Source organism: Dendrobates tinctorius, unplaced genomic scaffold (assembly GCF_039654945.1).
Source record: "Dendrobates tinctorius isolate UK_male_01 unplaced genomic scaffold, ASM3965494v1 ptg000044l, whole genome shotgun sequence".
Taxonomy (NCBI): Eukaryota; Metazoa; Chordata; class Amphibia; order Anura; family Dendrobatidae; genus Dendrobates; species Dendrobates tinctorius.
The window spans coordinates 18,369,789-18,385,266 of NW_027361712.1; the positions used below are offsets into that span (position 1 = coordinate 18,369,789).

General features: G+C 42.7%; 1 protein-coding gene across 1 annotated transcript; it reads right to left on the reverse strand.

Moving 5' to 3' along the window:
- Positions 1–1,096: 1,096 nt before the first annotated feature.
- CEBPE (CCAAT enhancer binding protein epsilon) lies at positions 1,097–14,155 on the reverse strand. Its single transcript, XM_073575551.1, has 3 exons — positions 14,011–14,155; positions 5,968–6,477; positions 1,097–2,347 (listed from the first exon to the last, which is right to left on the reverse strand). The coding sequence occupies exons 2-3, from the start codon at positions 6,406–6,408 to the stop codon at positions 2,033–2,035; spliced, it is 756 nt and encodes a 251-aa protein (XP_073431652.1). The 5' UTR covers positions 6,409–6,477; positions 14,011–14,155; the 3' UTR covers positions 1,097–2,032.
- Between the last annotated feature and the right edge of the window lie 1,323 nt (positions 14,156–15,478).

Genomic DNA, 15,478 nt, shown 5'->3' on the forward strand with positions numbered 1-15,478 from the left:
AATTCTCATTTGTTCCTAAAATGTAAATGAGTTATTAAGATTTATGGGCCAGACATAGATCTCTCTGAGAATCTGCCTTCGAAGATTATTTTAAATTAAAAAGGACATTATCAGTGTGAGACACGGAGATCAGGAGAGCAGTCTGTCAGTCATTACATGTCTCATACTGGTAAATCCCCCTTTTCATTTAGAATAAGCTCTGGAGGCAGATTCTCAAGGAGATCTATACCCAGGCCTTAGATCTTAACAGCTCACTTGCATATTAAGAAAAAAATGTGGGTTTTTTAGGAATAAGATTTCAGATCACAGACATCAAGGTATCATTTTATTCAACTCTATATCACCCGCATGCCCATGTACACAGTTTAGGGCGGTTGATTCTACTGACAGATTCCCTTTAATTGTGTATTCATAGCAGAATTTGATAAATATTTTATATAAAATGGGCTTCCTATCCAGATAAAACCATTGTAAGAAAGTTGCCTTGATTGTCGTAGATCTGTATGCTGAAAAATCATTTGTTAATATCAGAGAAATCTGAAGGAGGCCACACATTTCCCACATGGTGGCTCACTATTTATCACTGTCTCCTTGCAGTCGTCCAGTTATGGTTTTGATTCCATAATATAATAAGTTATAGGCTCAAATAAATTTCTGTTGAACTGTTCTTTATGTTTTGTGTGTGTGTTTGAGATTGGAAAAATTGATAGTAACTTCCACTGGAGACAAGGACTGATGTGACTGACGACAGAGTGTCCATGATGCTGCCACATATGTCAGAAAGAAAATTGTTTTTTCAAGTCACTTTTCTCTGTCTCTATCAGAAACATTCTTAAAGGCGGTATCCAGAAAGAAGCTATGCTGTTATGTCCATTTGCCATAACCATTTGTGATACCTAAATCATATATCTCAAGCTAGCAAGTCATGTCATTTGATAATTTCTTAATATCATTTTAATGATCTACTGCATATGTTTGCAATTGTCACAATTTCAAATTTCTATGCATCAAAATTATTTTATTCTTAAAATGGTTATTACTAATCATTATTTGCATAAATCAATATGTTTCATTATTTAAAGAATTAAAATATTTACATTGTAATAGAATACAGTATGGTGAAAATTAAAAAAAAAAAACAACTAAACTCCTAAGCTAAAAATACAACAACAGTTTCAGAGCGGCATGCCTGCACACAAAATAAAAATATTGCCAATGAATATAGACGCAGACTATCACTTTCTGAGTCACATATTCTTATTAACCCCCGCCCCACCGTGTGTCATCTGCCTCTCCCCACCCTAATGATATTTCCCCCACCGCCCCCTCCAACAGGATGATGAACTAACTTTGTGGTCACCATTAGCTGCAAACATATGTTGTAATAAGAACATCTCCCTCAGACTTTCAGAGAAAAGTAGATGATGGGGAGAGGTGAAGAAGAAAGAAAGAGAATAGATTAGAGGGGGGATTAGATGGTGGAAGCAGAAATGGAAGTTGGATTTATAAGAACGTGAATACAGGTGTGATGAGACACAGCTTGAATGATGTAACACCAAAAACAGGAAAGATTGGTGAGAACATGACCAGCAAAGAAGAGTTCAAGTGGAGAGAGAGGAGCATAGACACATTTAGTCATTAATGTGTTTCACTTCTTCTTGTGTTTGCTTCCTTTAGCATATATAGAAGTATATTACTATATATATATGTATACCTATATTTATAGACATATCACACAATTTCCCTTGGCTTCTAACCCTGTCTGTCACAAATATAGACAAATAACACAAAAAAAGGAGTCTGTAGACTGGTCCACTGGAGAACTAGGCATGGAGTCACCTAGAGACCAGAATACTAAAAACGTGGTATGAATTTTTTCTAGACTAACGCTGATACATGAGTAAATCTGTGAGCACACTCCACAATTATGAACAGCCAACTTCAATGTTACGGAGAAATCTTCCCTGAATCTTGTTTTGCAAGTCTTTGAGTTTCAGCCAGTTCTTAGAAGTGGACCTTTATTGAGATATTTTCAGCTGCAAGCTCCAGATGCCTTGGCCAATGCAGCAGCTTCTGGGATTTGTCTGAAAACACTTCTCAAAGCTTCGAGCTCCTGAGTCAGCTGCTGGATACGGTTACGTAGCTTTTCGTTTTCTGCCATGAATTCTAGAGCTCGCTGTTGAGTCTCCAGGTTCCTTCGTTTGGCTTTATCACGGCTCTTACGGACAGCAATGTTATTTCTTTCACGACGCAGGCGATATTCTAGGCTGTCTTTACTCAGTGACTTCTTACCCTTATGGCTTTGTTCTTTTAATGGAGGGGCAGGCAACATCCCAGACAGAGAACCCTGGAAAGGCAGATTTGAAAAGTTGAAGAGATAAATACATTTACAGATGCAGATTGTGAGTTATTGCCGTCAATATCATGGTGTCATCCAGATATCCACATGTCTCATTTATATCTCTGCATGGCTGCTATTGGGAAACTGCACTTTTGAGTTCTTATCATTGTTACAATGCAAGTGGCACTAAGTGCATTCATTAGGATAATGAAAACACACACAAACATGGTCAAAATCTTTGGTGGGAATTTAACTAGACTTATAAGCCATTTTAAACCAGGGCACACTGGAATATAACGTAGAAGCTTTTTATAAGGCATAGACCTCCTATCAATTTTGTCAAATCTTTTGCCTTTTAGTGCGCCAGAACGTAAAAACTATGCAAGCCATGGGCCATTTTCTAACATAAATTATAGTAAATCTGTTGGATTGTAGAAGCCCTGCACCCTAATGAAAGACTCACCCACTTTTCAGAAAAGTGTTGTGAACAGTGGAAAAGTGAGGAAAAAAATTCACACACAACTGAACAAAAGATTCCTCTTTTTCTGACCATAAACTTGTCTCATGCTATTTACTAAATTTTCCTCTTTTTGGCTTATTTTTCACAGGCCATTGTTCCCTTGAAAAGTGGCTTGATAGCTACATTTGACTCTTGGACCTACTGCATGTGGCTCCTCAAGGGTCCATTCATATATGTGGGTTTGTGCAAATGTCACCTCAAATTCCATATTGAAATCTTTGTTGAATTCAATGACAATCCATATCCCATGTACAGTATGTGAACAGGGTTTTTGCAACAAAGCTATATGCTATGGGAAATGTCTGCATTGATTTTTGTCTATACCATTGAAAAATTCGGTGCTGATCTCAGTGTCTGTCATTGTCTATAGTGCTGACATCACATTTACCTTGCTGCAGCCAATCAGTGACCTCAGTGGCTCTGAGTGGCTTATGCCATCAATTCAGGCAGATCCACTGAGCTCATTGATTGGCTGCACAGCTATCAGCGCGACCTCAGCTCTGCAGACAATAGCATACTTTGAGGGGCTATGGTAAACTATATGGTAAAACATTACTGGAAGTTAACACTATATATTTTAGCTGTTTGTTTGGTTTTTTTTTGCATTTTTAACAAGCAGTATGGCTCAATGTCATTTGTCATGCATGAAGGTAGCTTGCAAGCCAAAAAGGGTTGGGAACTACTGTTTTAGCTTAAAAAGCTAGTGAAAGAGTTTTGCATTTTTTGCACTTTGCAGAACGATAGTTTGCCCAGCACATAGCTTCTTGCACACTTATGAAACATGCCAAAAAACAGAAGCAGACATTTTTACTACAAAAACTTAAACATCACACCTAAATCCAACTTCCTTCTTTATTAGACCTGTTTGAAAAGATTAAATAATGATCACAAAATGCAAAAAAGGTCAATATATCTAAGTATAACCATTGCTACGTCTTACATCTGCCACTTTAGTTTAGGCTGGATCCTCAGTTGCTACTGATATTGACATGTTTTTACTAGTGGTTACTAACACTATCAATGTTCCAATCAAAAGTTTTTGTCTCAAGTTATAGAGCCCTTATCTAACATTTTCTATAACTGATGATGAGCCGCACTGGATATTAAAGGGGACCTGTCACTTACTATAAATATGTATTTATTAATCTGGTGTAAATGGCGCTGTTCTCCTGAATCTGGAGTTGTTTTTGTCTTTATTTTTTTTATTCCTGTGCCTCTATTTCTGAGATATGGCCCTCTATTCCTATTTCACCAGTATCTAGATCTAGTCACGTGAGCCAACGGAGTGTAATCTTCAACTCTTCTCTTTGGGTATCTTGTTTAGGATCTTGACTTGGTGATCTAAGATAATGTTCTCTTGGGTAACAAGACTAGATGTACATACAGGGTAAAATGGAAGAGGTGCGCCATATCAAAAGATTCATTTTCACTTAAAGATTATCGTTCACGATAATATTTCAGAGTAAACAGGCCATTGTTCACCCAATAAGCAAGTAAAATGCTTGGTCATTGTGTGAAATTATCTTTTGTGCAGCACAAAATATCATCGTTCTTGGTGGTGCATCATCAGGTGTAAAGAAGACTCGAGCTGCTGAGAACAATGGCAGCCTCATTTACCATGGTCTACCTGTGTAAACAAGTAAAAGGCAGTGATAAGCCTAAAACCTAATCTGGCGCCTGCGCAGTGAGGATCTCTGCACCTGTCCCCATCTCCCTCCGCCTTTTTCCTCCACCGGAATACACTAATGGAATTTCATTGTAATATCAATTTAAAAGCAATGTTTACTTTGCCACCCTTCCAATCGTTAGGTGATGTGCTGCCTGTGATCTCCTCGGTGTGTATGACGCTGCCGACGTATTCCGGTGGAGGAAAGAGGCGGAGGGAGATGGGGACAGGCGCGGAGATCCTCACTGCGTAGGCGCCAGATTCCCAGCCTCGCAGTGTGAATACATCATAACACACTGCAGGGTGGGATCTGGGGCCTCCGCTACACACAGGCGCGATATCCTTACATCACCTGATGTAAATTCCCGGGCAGCGCGCATGGCGCATGCCTGAGAACTGACTGCAGAGCGCAGGTGCCGGTGACGTCACGAGAAAGAGAGGAGGCGGCACCTGGAGGCCAGATCGGGATGATGGACGGCTGCGAGGCGGTTGAGTCAGGGGAAGAAAACATACCTCCCTGACTCAATAGAGGTATGGCGGGAAATTTATAAAACTCATTATTTCAGTGTTCTTAGGGATAATAAACATAAGAGCCACCTTCACAGAATGCAGCCTTAGTGCTGCTGAAGGTGTCTCTTTTACTTTAATAGGCCCTGGAGGTTCCCTTTAATGAAAAGAGAAAATAGACATATGAGTAAGTGGAGTCCTTAATGTGAGTTGTAATGAATGAACGTGCATATTAATTTATGAGTTATGCCATGTAGTTAGGCTAGTTTCACACTAGCTTTTTTTGCCAGCAGTGCATGCTGCCGCTAAGCCCCGCCCCCTGCCCGCCCCCTCCGGTCATCTCCTCCTAGTATCGCACACGGCTGCATGGGATCTGCACACCCTATCTTTAGCATAGGGTGCGCAGACCGTGCGTTGACCGTGTACTAGTAGAATTTAGCGTGCACTGCACCCTTTTGACGGTGCTCCGAGCGCGCCAAAATGCAACATGGTGCGTTCAGCGTGCACCGGCGCACCGTCAAAAGGGCACAGCGCACGCTAAATTCTATTAGCGCACGGTCAGCGCATGGTCTGAGCACTCTATGCTAAAGATAGGGTGTGCAGATTGCATGCAGCCGTGTGTGATACTAGGCGGAGATGACTGGAGGGGGCGGGGCTTAGCGGCTGCGTGCGCTGCTGGCAAAAAACGCTAGTCTTAGAGAGTGTTTTTTTTTTTCTCGGCATCACCCACATAACTGAACGTGACAAACCAAGACACGTCACCCAACAAACATGTCCCTACACCCTAGAACACTGTTCGATCAAGAATGGTAAGTTGTTAATTAATTCATACATTTCCTAGAGATGTAAAAAAGTTCACAGAAAAGCTGCTCTAGAATCAATACTCTATGAGGAAAGTATTTAGGGAATGTCAGTGGAGTGAAGATCTCTCACCTTCAACACACGGAGTGCAGGGTGTGCTCCCTCCATCGGAGGAGGTAGATGCATTGCTGTCTGTGCACATTGTGCAGCCTGGTACTGTAAAGTATTGCACACAGTCCTGTGTGATCCACGTGTCTCCTCCTTCACAATCACTCCGCCAGACTCATATCCTCCTATTCGACGTTCTGGCATCATGCCGTGTGGGTAGGCATACAAAGCAGCTCCCGATAACGCTTCTGACGGAAGATACTGATATGATGCCTTAAGTCGTTCCTGCTTCAACAGATCAGACAAAAGTTCCTCTCCTGACTCAATGTATGTGGATAAATCCACAGAGGTCTCAGGGTCGCAGAGATTGCCTCCTACAATCTCTGCTTGAGAAGCTCCCATACGGGAAGGATAGCCTGATACTTGACCACGTTTTTCACACTCATAGTAGCTGTTTAGAGACATTCTTTGTACAGGAGTCTTCTTCTACCCCAGCCTTATACCACACTTCTCTACGTAAAAAGGGTAAGACCTCTATGGAGACAAAAGAGTTTGGATTTAGATACATGCTAAAATATTAAAGGAAGTATATCAGCAAAGAATGACTGTTAAAATCAACAACAGGTGCTTGGCGCACCCTTGGCCTTTCTAAACATTTAAATGCACCTTCCCACCTACTTGTTTTCCATCTATCTCTGCCCTCCTCTGGCTTTATAAAGTCAAAGCTGACAATCAAATAGGGGAAAGGATTCTAGAGAAAACAAGTAAGTAATAGCGTATGTGCCAACAATCTAGAACTTGCTTTGGACGCGGTGCATGTCCGCTGCATCCAAAGCGCTGTCGGCTAGTGAACGCAGGTGAATCCGCATATTATCACTGAACCATGAGGATTCACCGTGTCCAATACACTGTACGGGTGAAATTTCTTTTGCGGAGATGCTTGTCTCGCATCTCCGTAAGAGAAATTGACATGCTGCAGTCTGGAGAGACACGCCGCATGTCCGTCTCCGCAGGTAAGCTACGGGCATCTTTGGATGCAGAGTAGGCATGGGGTTTCATGAAATCCCATCCACTATGCTGTAACAGCTGGACGCTGCGAGTTGGACACTGCACAAGTTCGCAGCATCCAACCCTCAGCGTTTACTTTTTTCCTTATGGGTATATGCACACGATCAGTAAAGAAAAAGTAAGGAAAAAAGTAGGTGGGAAGGCTCACTCATATGTTTGGCCATATCAAGGATGCACCAAGCGCTTGTGCTTGGTTTGAACCGTCATTCTGTGGCTACAGACTCCCTTCAACACATACCGTATATACTTATGTAGAAGCCAAGTTTTTCAGCACATTTGTTGTGTGCTGAAAACGCCCCCCTCGGCTTAAGTATGAGTTATCATTGTCCCAGAAGACAGCGGGGAAGGGGGAACGGCGGAGCAGCGGTTCACAGGAGACAGGAGACGGCGCCTGTGGCTAAAGCCTGTGCTCGCTGCTAAAGAGAAATGAATATTCACTGCACTGGCAATGAATATTTATTTCTCTTATAGCACGCACAGAGTCAGCCACAGTTGGTGGCTCCTGCAGCTGCCAGGCTAGCACGGGTGCCCGCTCATTAAGGTAATGAATATTCACATCTCTCCCATAGGCATGGAGAGAGGTGAATATTCATTACCTTAATGAGCGTGGACACATGATTGCTCGGCAGCAGATACTGCTGGCACAGGAACAAGATGCTGCAAGGGCGCACAGGGAAGGTAAGTAGAGTTTTTTTATGCTTTTCTCATGGGAGACACGCATACAAAGACTGGGATGAGGAACCATGCATGCAAGGATAGGGATGAGTAGCCATGCAGACAAGGTTGGGGATAAGGAGCCATGCAAACAAGGATGGAATTAAGGAGCCATGCAGACAAGGATGGGGATGAAGAACCATCCATACAAGGATGGGGATAAGGAGCCATGCAGACAAGGATGGGAATAAGGAGCCATGCAGACAAGAATGAGAATAAGGGGCCATGCAGACAAGGATGGGAATAAGGAGCCATGCAGACAAGGAGGGAAATAAGGAGCCATACAGCCAAGGATGGGAATAAGGAGTCATGCAGACAAGGATGGGAACAAGGGTCCACGCAGACAAGGATGAGAATTAGGAGCCATGCACACAAGTATGGGGATAAGGAGCCATACAGACAATGATGGGAATAAGGAGCCATGCAGACAAGGATGGGGATAAGAAGCCATGCAGACAAGGATGGGAATAAGGGGCCATGCAGACAAGGATGGGGATAAGAAGCCATGCAGAAAAGGATGGGAATAAGGAGCCATGCAGACAAGGATGGGGATGAGGAACCATCCATACAAGGATGGGGATAAGGAGCCATACAGACAAGGATGGAAATAATGAGCCATGCAGACATGGATGGGAATAAGGAGCCATGCAGACAAGGATGGGAATAAGGAGCCATGCAGACAAGGATGGGAATAAGGGGCCATGCAGACAAGGATGGGAATAAGGAGCCATGCAAACAAGAATGGGAATAAGGAGCCATGCAGACAAGGATGGGAATAAGGAGCTATGCACACAAGTATGGGGATAAGGAGCCATACAGACAATGATTGGAATAAGGAGCCATGCAAACAAGGATGGGGATAAGAAGCCATGCAGACAAGGATGGGGATGAGGAACCATCCATACAAGGATGGGAATAAGGAGCCATGCAGACAAGGATGGGAATAAGGAGCCATGCAGACAAGGATGGGAATAAGGGTCCACGCAGACAAGGATAAGAATAAGGAGCCATGCACACAAGTATGGGGATAAGGAGCCATACAGACAATGATGGGAATAAGGAGCCATGCAGACAAGGATGGGGATAAGAAGCCATGCAGGCAAGGATGGGAATAAGGGGCCATGCAGACAAGGATGGGGATAAGAAGCCATGCAGGCAAGGATAGGAATATGGAGCCATGCAGACAAGGATGGGGATGAGGAACCATCCATACAAGGATGGGGATAAGGAGCCATGCAGACAAGGATGGGAATAATGAGCCATGCAGACAAGGATGGGAATAAGGGGCCATGCAGACAAGGATGGGAATATGGAGCCATGCAGACAAGGATGGGGATGAGGAACCATCCATACAAGGATGGGGATAAGGAGCCATGCAGACAAGGATGGGAATAATGAGCCATGCAGACAAGGATGGGAATAAGGAGCCATGCAGACAAGGATGGGAATAAGGGGCCATGCAGACAAGGATGGGAATAAGGAGCCATGCAGACAAGAATGGGAATAAGGAGCCATGCAGACAAGAATGGGAATAAGGAGCCATGCAGACAAGGATGGGAATAAGGAGCCATGCAGACAAGGATGGGAATAAGGAGCCATGCAGACAAGGATGGGAATAAGGAGCCATGCAGACAAGGATGGTTATAAGAAGCCATGCAGACAAGGATGGGGATGAGGGGACAATGCAGACAAGGATGGGAATAAGGAGCCATACAGACAATGATTGGAATAAGGAGCCATGCAAACAAGGATGGGGATAAGAAGCCATGCAGACAAGGATGGGGATGAGGAACCATCCATACAAGGATGGGAATAAGGAGCCATGCAGACAAGGATGGGAATAAGGAGCCATGCAGACAAGGATGGGAATAAGGGTCCACGCAGATAAGGATGAGAATAAGGAGCCATGCACACAAGTATGGGGATAAGGAGCCATACAGACAATGATGGGAATAAGGAGCCATGCAGACAAGGATGGGGATAAGAAGCCATGCAGGCAAGGATGGGAATAAGGGGCCATGCAGACAAGGATGGGGATAAGAAGCCATGCAGGCAAGGATAGGAATATGGAGCCATGCAGACAAGGATGGGGATGAGGAACCATCCATACAAGGATGGGGATAAGGAGCCATGCAGACAAGGATGGGAATAATGAGCCATGCAGACAAGGATGGGAATAAGGAGCCATGCAGACAAGGATGGGAATAAGGGGCCATGCAGACAAGGATGGGAATAAGGAGCCATGCAGACAAGAATGGGAATAAGGAGCCATGCAGACAAGAATGGGAATAAGGAGCCATGCAGACAAGGATGGGAATAAGGAGCCATGCAGACAAGGATGGGAATAAGGAGCCATGCAGACAAGGATGGGAATAAGGAGCCATGCAGACAAGGATGGTTATAAGAAGCCATGCAGACAAGGATGGGGATGAGGGGACAATGCAGACAAGGATGGGAATAAGGAGCCATACAGACAATGATTGGAATAAGGAGCCATGCAAACAAGGATGGGGATAAGAAGCCATGCAGACAAGGATGGGGATGAGGAACCATCCATACAAGGATGGGAATAAGGAGCCATGCAGACAAGGATGGGAATAAGGAGCCATGCAGACAAGGATGGGAATAAGGGTCCACGCAGACAAGGATGAGAATAAGGAGCCATGCACACAAGTATGGGGATAAGGAGCCATACAGACAATGATGGGAATAAGGAGCCATGCAGACAAGGATGGGGATAAGAAGCCATGCAGGCAAGGATGGGAATAAGGGGCCATGCAGACAAGGATGGGGATAAGAAGCCATGCAGGCAAGGATAGGAATATGGAGCCATGCAGACAAGGATGGGGATGAGGAACCATCCATACAAGGATGGGGATAAGGAGCCATGCAGACAAGGATGGGAATAATGAGCCATGCAGACAAGGATGGGAATAAGGGGCCATGCAGACAAGGATGGGACTGTGGAGCCATGCAGACAAGGATGGGGATGAGGAACCATCCATACAAGGATGGGGATAAGGAGCCATGCAGACAAGGATGGGAATAATGAGCCATGCAGACAAGGATGGGAATAAGGAGCCATGCAGACAAGGATGGGAATAAGGGGCCATGCAGACAAGGATGGGAATAAGGAGCCATGCAGACAAGAATGGGAATAAGGAGCCATGCAGACAAGAATGGGAATAAGGAGCCATGCAGACAAGGATGGGAATAAGGAGCCATGCAGACAAGGATGGGAATAAGGAGCCATGCAGACAAGGATGGGAATAAGGAGCCATGCAGACAAGGATGGTTATAAGAAGCCAAGCAGACAAGGATGGGGATGAGGGGACAATGCATACCTGGCTTACACTCGAGTCAATATGTTTTCTCAGTTGTTCATGGCAAAATTAGGTGCCTTGGCTTATACTCAAGTTAGCTTATACACGAGTATATACGGTAAGTACCTATACATGTTAAAGATTTAGTAAACATATATGTCATACAATCAGTGCTAATAGATAAAAACTTTGTCAAGTTATTTCATTATGTAATTAATAATATAAAAGGTACTGGTCATACAACAGCTGACAAAGAGTTGTGCAACCTGTGCAGTTAAATAAGAGGCGCATAAGCTGTCCTGGCAGAATAAACCTTCATCAATGACCGTACAAAGGAGAGTTATGATCTCTATGACCCTTAATATGAATTGTATCGCAATGATATTTAGACATTATATAGCAAAGGTATTAGATTGTTAGTTTGTGTATCGATCTTTTATTTAGTTATTATAGTTGGGTATTAATTTTGGCATTATATTATTATACTAGCTAGTGCTTCAAATTTGATTCTTCTATCATCTTCATTCTTAGTAAAGCACCCGTCTCATCAAATATTAAGGCTATATTCACACATTGCGGTTTTGCTGCGTTTATTTTAATGCAAATTAAAAGCTGTTTTTTTTACTGTACGAGCAAAAGCTATCATATTTCAGAAATCTCATGCACACATTGTTTTTCCTCACTGAATTGGAAAACTGCTGCTTTTTTAAATCTGCAGAATGTCACTTCTTTCAGCAACTTTTGCATAGAAAGCAATGGGTCAGTGCAAAACAGCAGCAAAAACACAGCAAGAAACATTGCCATGAGTTTTTTCAGAGTTTTTAGTGGAAAAAGCAGGTACAGCAGGATGTGAAACACATTTATTTTTGTGATTTTCCCACATTTAAATCAAAATGTCTTGGTACCCTCACCTGAGCATGTCAGTTGGTATTAGCACAGTTTAATTAAATAAGTGATATGGGTTAAAGTAAACAACGCCTAACCTTCTAATTGCCTGATCAATGCGTGAAAGTAAAGAATGCCTGACCAATGTGTGAATTTGAACATTGCCTGATCAACTCAATGACCCTATCAATGTGTAAGGCTATGTGCCCACGTATGCAGAAAATTTCTGCATGAAAACCGGACTCCTTCCCAGAAAATGCACGTTTTTTTTCCTCGCGTTTTTTCTGAGCGTCCTCAGTCTCATAGAAAATAGCTAAAAACCTGGACTTTTCTGCAAAATTAATGAGCATGCTGCATTTTTTACTGCATGCACAAAAAGTGCAAAATGCATTAAAATGAATAGGATGCTTCTTTTAAGCGATTTCTAAGCATTTTTGCTGGTAAAAATGCTTAAAAAACATGAAAAAAAAACGCTTACGTGGGCACACAGCCTAAAAGTAAACAATGTCTACCAACTCAATGCACTGCCAATGTCTTAGGTAAACTACGCCTGACCAATTCATCTCCCCCTGCTTTTCATGAACTATTATTAACTTTTTTGTTCAGAATAGTCACTATTCTTTTAGACATAAAAATAAACGTTTCCCACTATATAATTTGATCAAATTACCCTTTTTTTTTCAAAAAATGTTTTATGGTTTCACATACGTCTTGCATTGGTGACCTAACTTGTTGTAGTATTCATGCTAGTACGGTGGATGCAAAGCTGAACTTTGGGATCCTAAGGGTGTGTGCACACGCTGCGGAATGCTCTGCAGATTTTTCCACACGGATTTAGTAAAATCCGCAGGTCAGAAGACCTGTGGTTTATCTGCGGATTAGCCTGCGGTTTTGCCCTGCGGTTTATCATCTCTACAATGGAGGAGATGGTAAACCGCAGCGGAATCCGCAGAAAGAATTGACATGTCAAATCTTTCTGCGGATTTGAATCCGCAGCAAATCCGCGCTAATTCTAGATGTGCCATGTTGAAAGACTGCCACCAAAAAAGACTGAATGTTGCTATAAATTCAAGGGATACTGCAACAAAGTATTTGCATAAGGGTGTGCATATTTATACAACCACATTATTTTAGTTCTTTATTTTTCTTCTTCCACCCAAAAAGATTTTAGTTTACCTTCCATTTGAATTGTACAGATTATAGGTGGCATTAAAGGTGGAAAAAGTTGTGAAATTATTCTTCTTGGTATGATTTTTTTTTCACATGACGAAAACCAGGCATTTTAAGAGTGATGAGTGTGTAGACTTTTTAGATCCACTCTACATACATACTGTCTAAATATAAGAACTTAATTTTTCTTAACTAAATTTATCTAATATAGTCAGTCAATTAGCAGACCTAATCTTCACTCATATTATACTGGATGGAGAATATCATTAATTTACTTATTAGCCAATGTGATATTGAATAAATAATGTACAATACACAGTTTATCTATAATAAGAATATACATATATACGGTAAATGTTTCAGGCTTGTCACTGTATGGTTAGTATTATTTTGTAAAGGTAATTATGATACAAGGGATTGAGTGCAGCTTATAGCATAAGCATTTTATATATTAGTTAATGAGAATGTTGCATAAATATAAATAAAATTCACTGAGGCGCGCTGACATAGTTATTGTGCTCCCAGAATAGTATTTGATCTCTTTGCTTCTTAACCCTTAAATCTAGATGAAATTTATTATGTTAAAATAGCTTCCAATATCCAATATCATATAAACTAAGTCTTTTTGTGAATATACTGAAGTCTAACTAACATTGAAAATCCTAAAAAATATTTATATTAAACGCCACAATACCTTAAAGCATCACAATAAGTAAGCATGTGGTCTTACGCCTTACGCTCAGCATTAGGAAAATGATATGGGGCGATGTAATTTTTACTCTTGGTGACTTCTATATATGATAATATAAATATAATATATACCATATCTAGTACCTTTGTATCCATTTGATATCAATGATCTATGGTATGCAAACTAGCACAGGACGTGTTTGCCGGTAGATTTTACCTGTGATAATCGATTGTTTTCTTTCTCACACGTCTCACTCTCACAATGTACCCCTTTGGAGAAAGGTTCTCGCTCTCACACCCCGACTTAGTCCCAGGGGATGACTATTACACCTGATGATGACTGCAAGTCTGAAGAAGATCACGATGGGGGGGTTATCATCTATATTACTATCTGTCCCCTCCCTGTGGCTGACAGATTCCGCTCCCCCATGATCTCCTCATCAGGAAGACAACTGATTTCCCAATGGGGCTGGTGCAATCCAGACACTGCTCTGAGTTTATCAGTTCTCACCACATGGTCCCACAGCACCCAGTAACGGCTACCTTACAATGCATCTTTACATGGATGAGATATTATTAACCCATTGCCAACTAATGTGATGTTAAGAGATATCATAGTGAAAAGGAAGTGTAAGGGTATTTGTTCTTGTCATTGAGCTTTATTACAGCAATAGATGTGTGAAGCACATATGTGAGTCGCTGGTTTACAGTACACGTTTATACAGATACCAGATGGTGGCCCGATTCTAACACATCGGGTATTCTAGAATATGTATGTAGTTTAATTAACGGGAATCTGTCACCCCATTTTTACCCCATAAGCTGGGGCCACCGCCATCAGGGGCTTATGTACAGCATTCTGTAATGCTGTAGATAAGCCCCTGATGAAACCTGAAAAATAAGAAAAACACGTTAGATTATACTCACCGTGGGGCGGGGGCGGGTGCGGTGGGTGTCGTGGTCTGGTCCGGTGCCTCCCATCTTCATACGATGATGTCCTCCTCCTTGCTTCTCCCTCGGCTCCTACGCACGCCCTGTTGAGGGCAGAGTAAAGTACTGCAGTGCGCAGGCGCCGGGAAAGGTCAGAGAGGTCTAGCGCCTGTGCACTGCAGCACTCTGCTGTGCCCTCAACAGGGCCGATAAAGTATGGGTGCGCAGGAGCTGAGGGAGAAGCAAGGAGGAGGACGTCATCGTATAAAGATGGGAGGCACCGGACAGGTGGGCGACACCCATAGGACCGGACTGAACGCCGGGGTGAGTAAAATCAAACTATTTTTTCGTATCTTTCAGGTTTCATCGAGGGCTTATCTACAGCATTACAGAAACAGTACCATGTCTCCTGTGATGTATAAACCACAGCCCCAGCAACTCTTGTGATGTCTATGCCACAACCCTCTGTCTCCTGTGTAAGGCTGGGACAAGGGGTGGGCAGGGTAGGCATTTGAATAGGGTAATACTTCTTGACTACCTGAGGGGGAAGCACTTGGAAAAAAATTTCTGAATGCCTTCGGTCGCCTGGCAACTTCCTCCGGCCACAGGCATGCAACGTAGTGATACCCATGGAGCAGTCACATAGGGGGCAGTGTCAATCATTGACACCGCTTACCCCTCTATCTGCCTGGCTGCCACTCCATCCTCACACTGAATTGTGTTAGCATCTGTCTGATTCAAATACAAGTGATGTC

Bases quoted from the DNA above. Each gene is read 5' to 3' on its own strand.
- CEBPE (XM_073575551.1), bottom strand. From the start codon at position 6,408: ATGTCTCTAAACAGCTACTATGAGTGTGAAAAACGTGGTCAAGTATCA. The intron at 2,348-5,967 runs GTGAGAGATCTT...CTGCCTTTCCAG, and splicing joins CTGCACTCCGTGTGTTGAAG to GGTTCTCTGTCTGGGATGTT.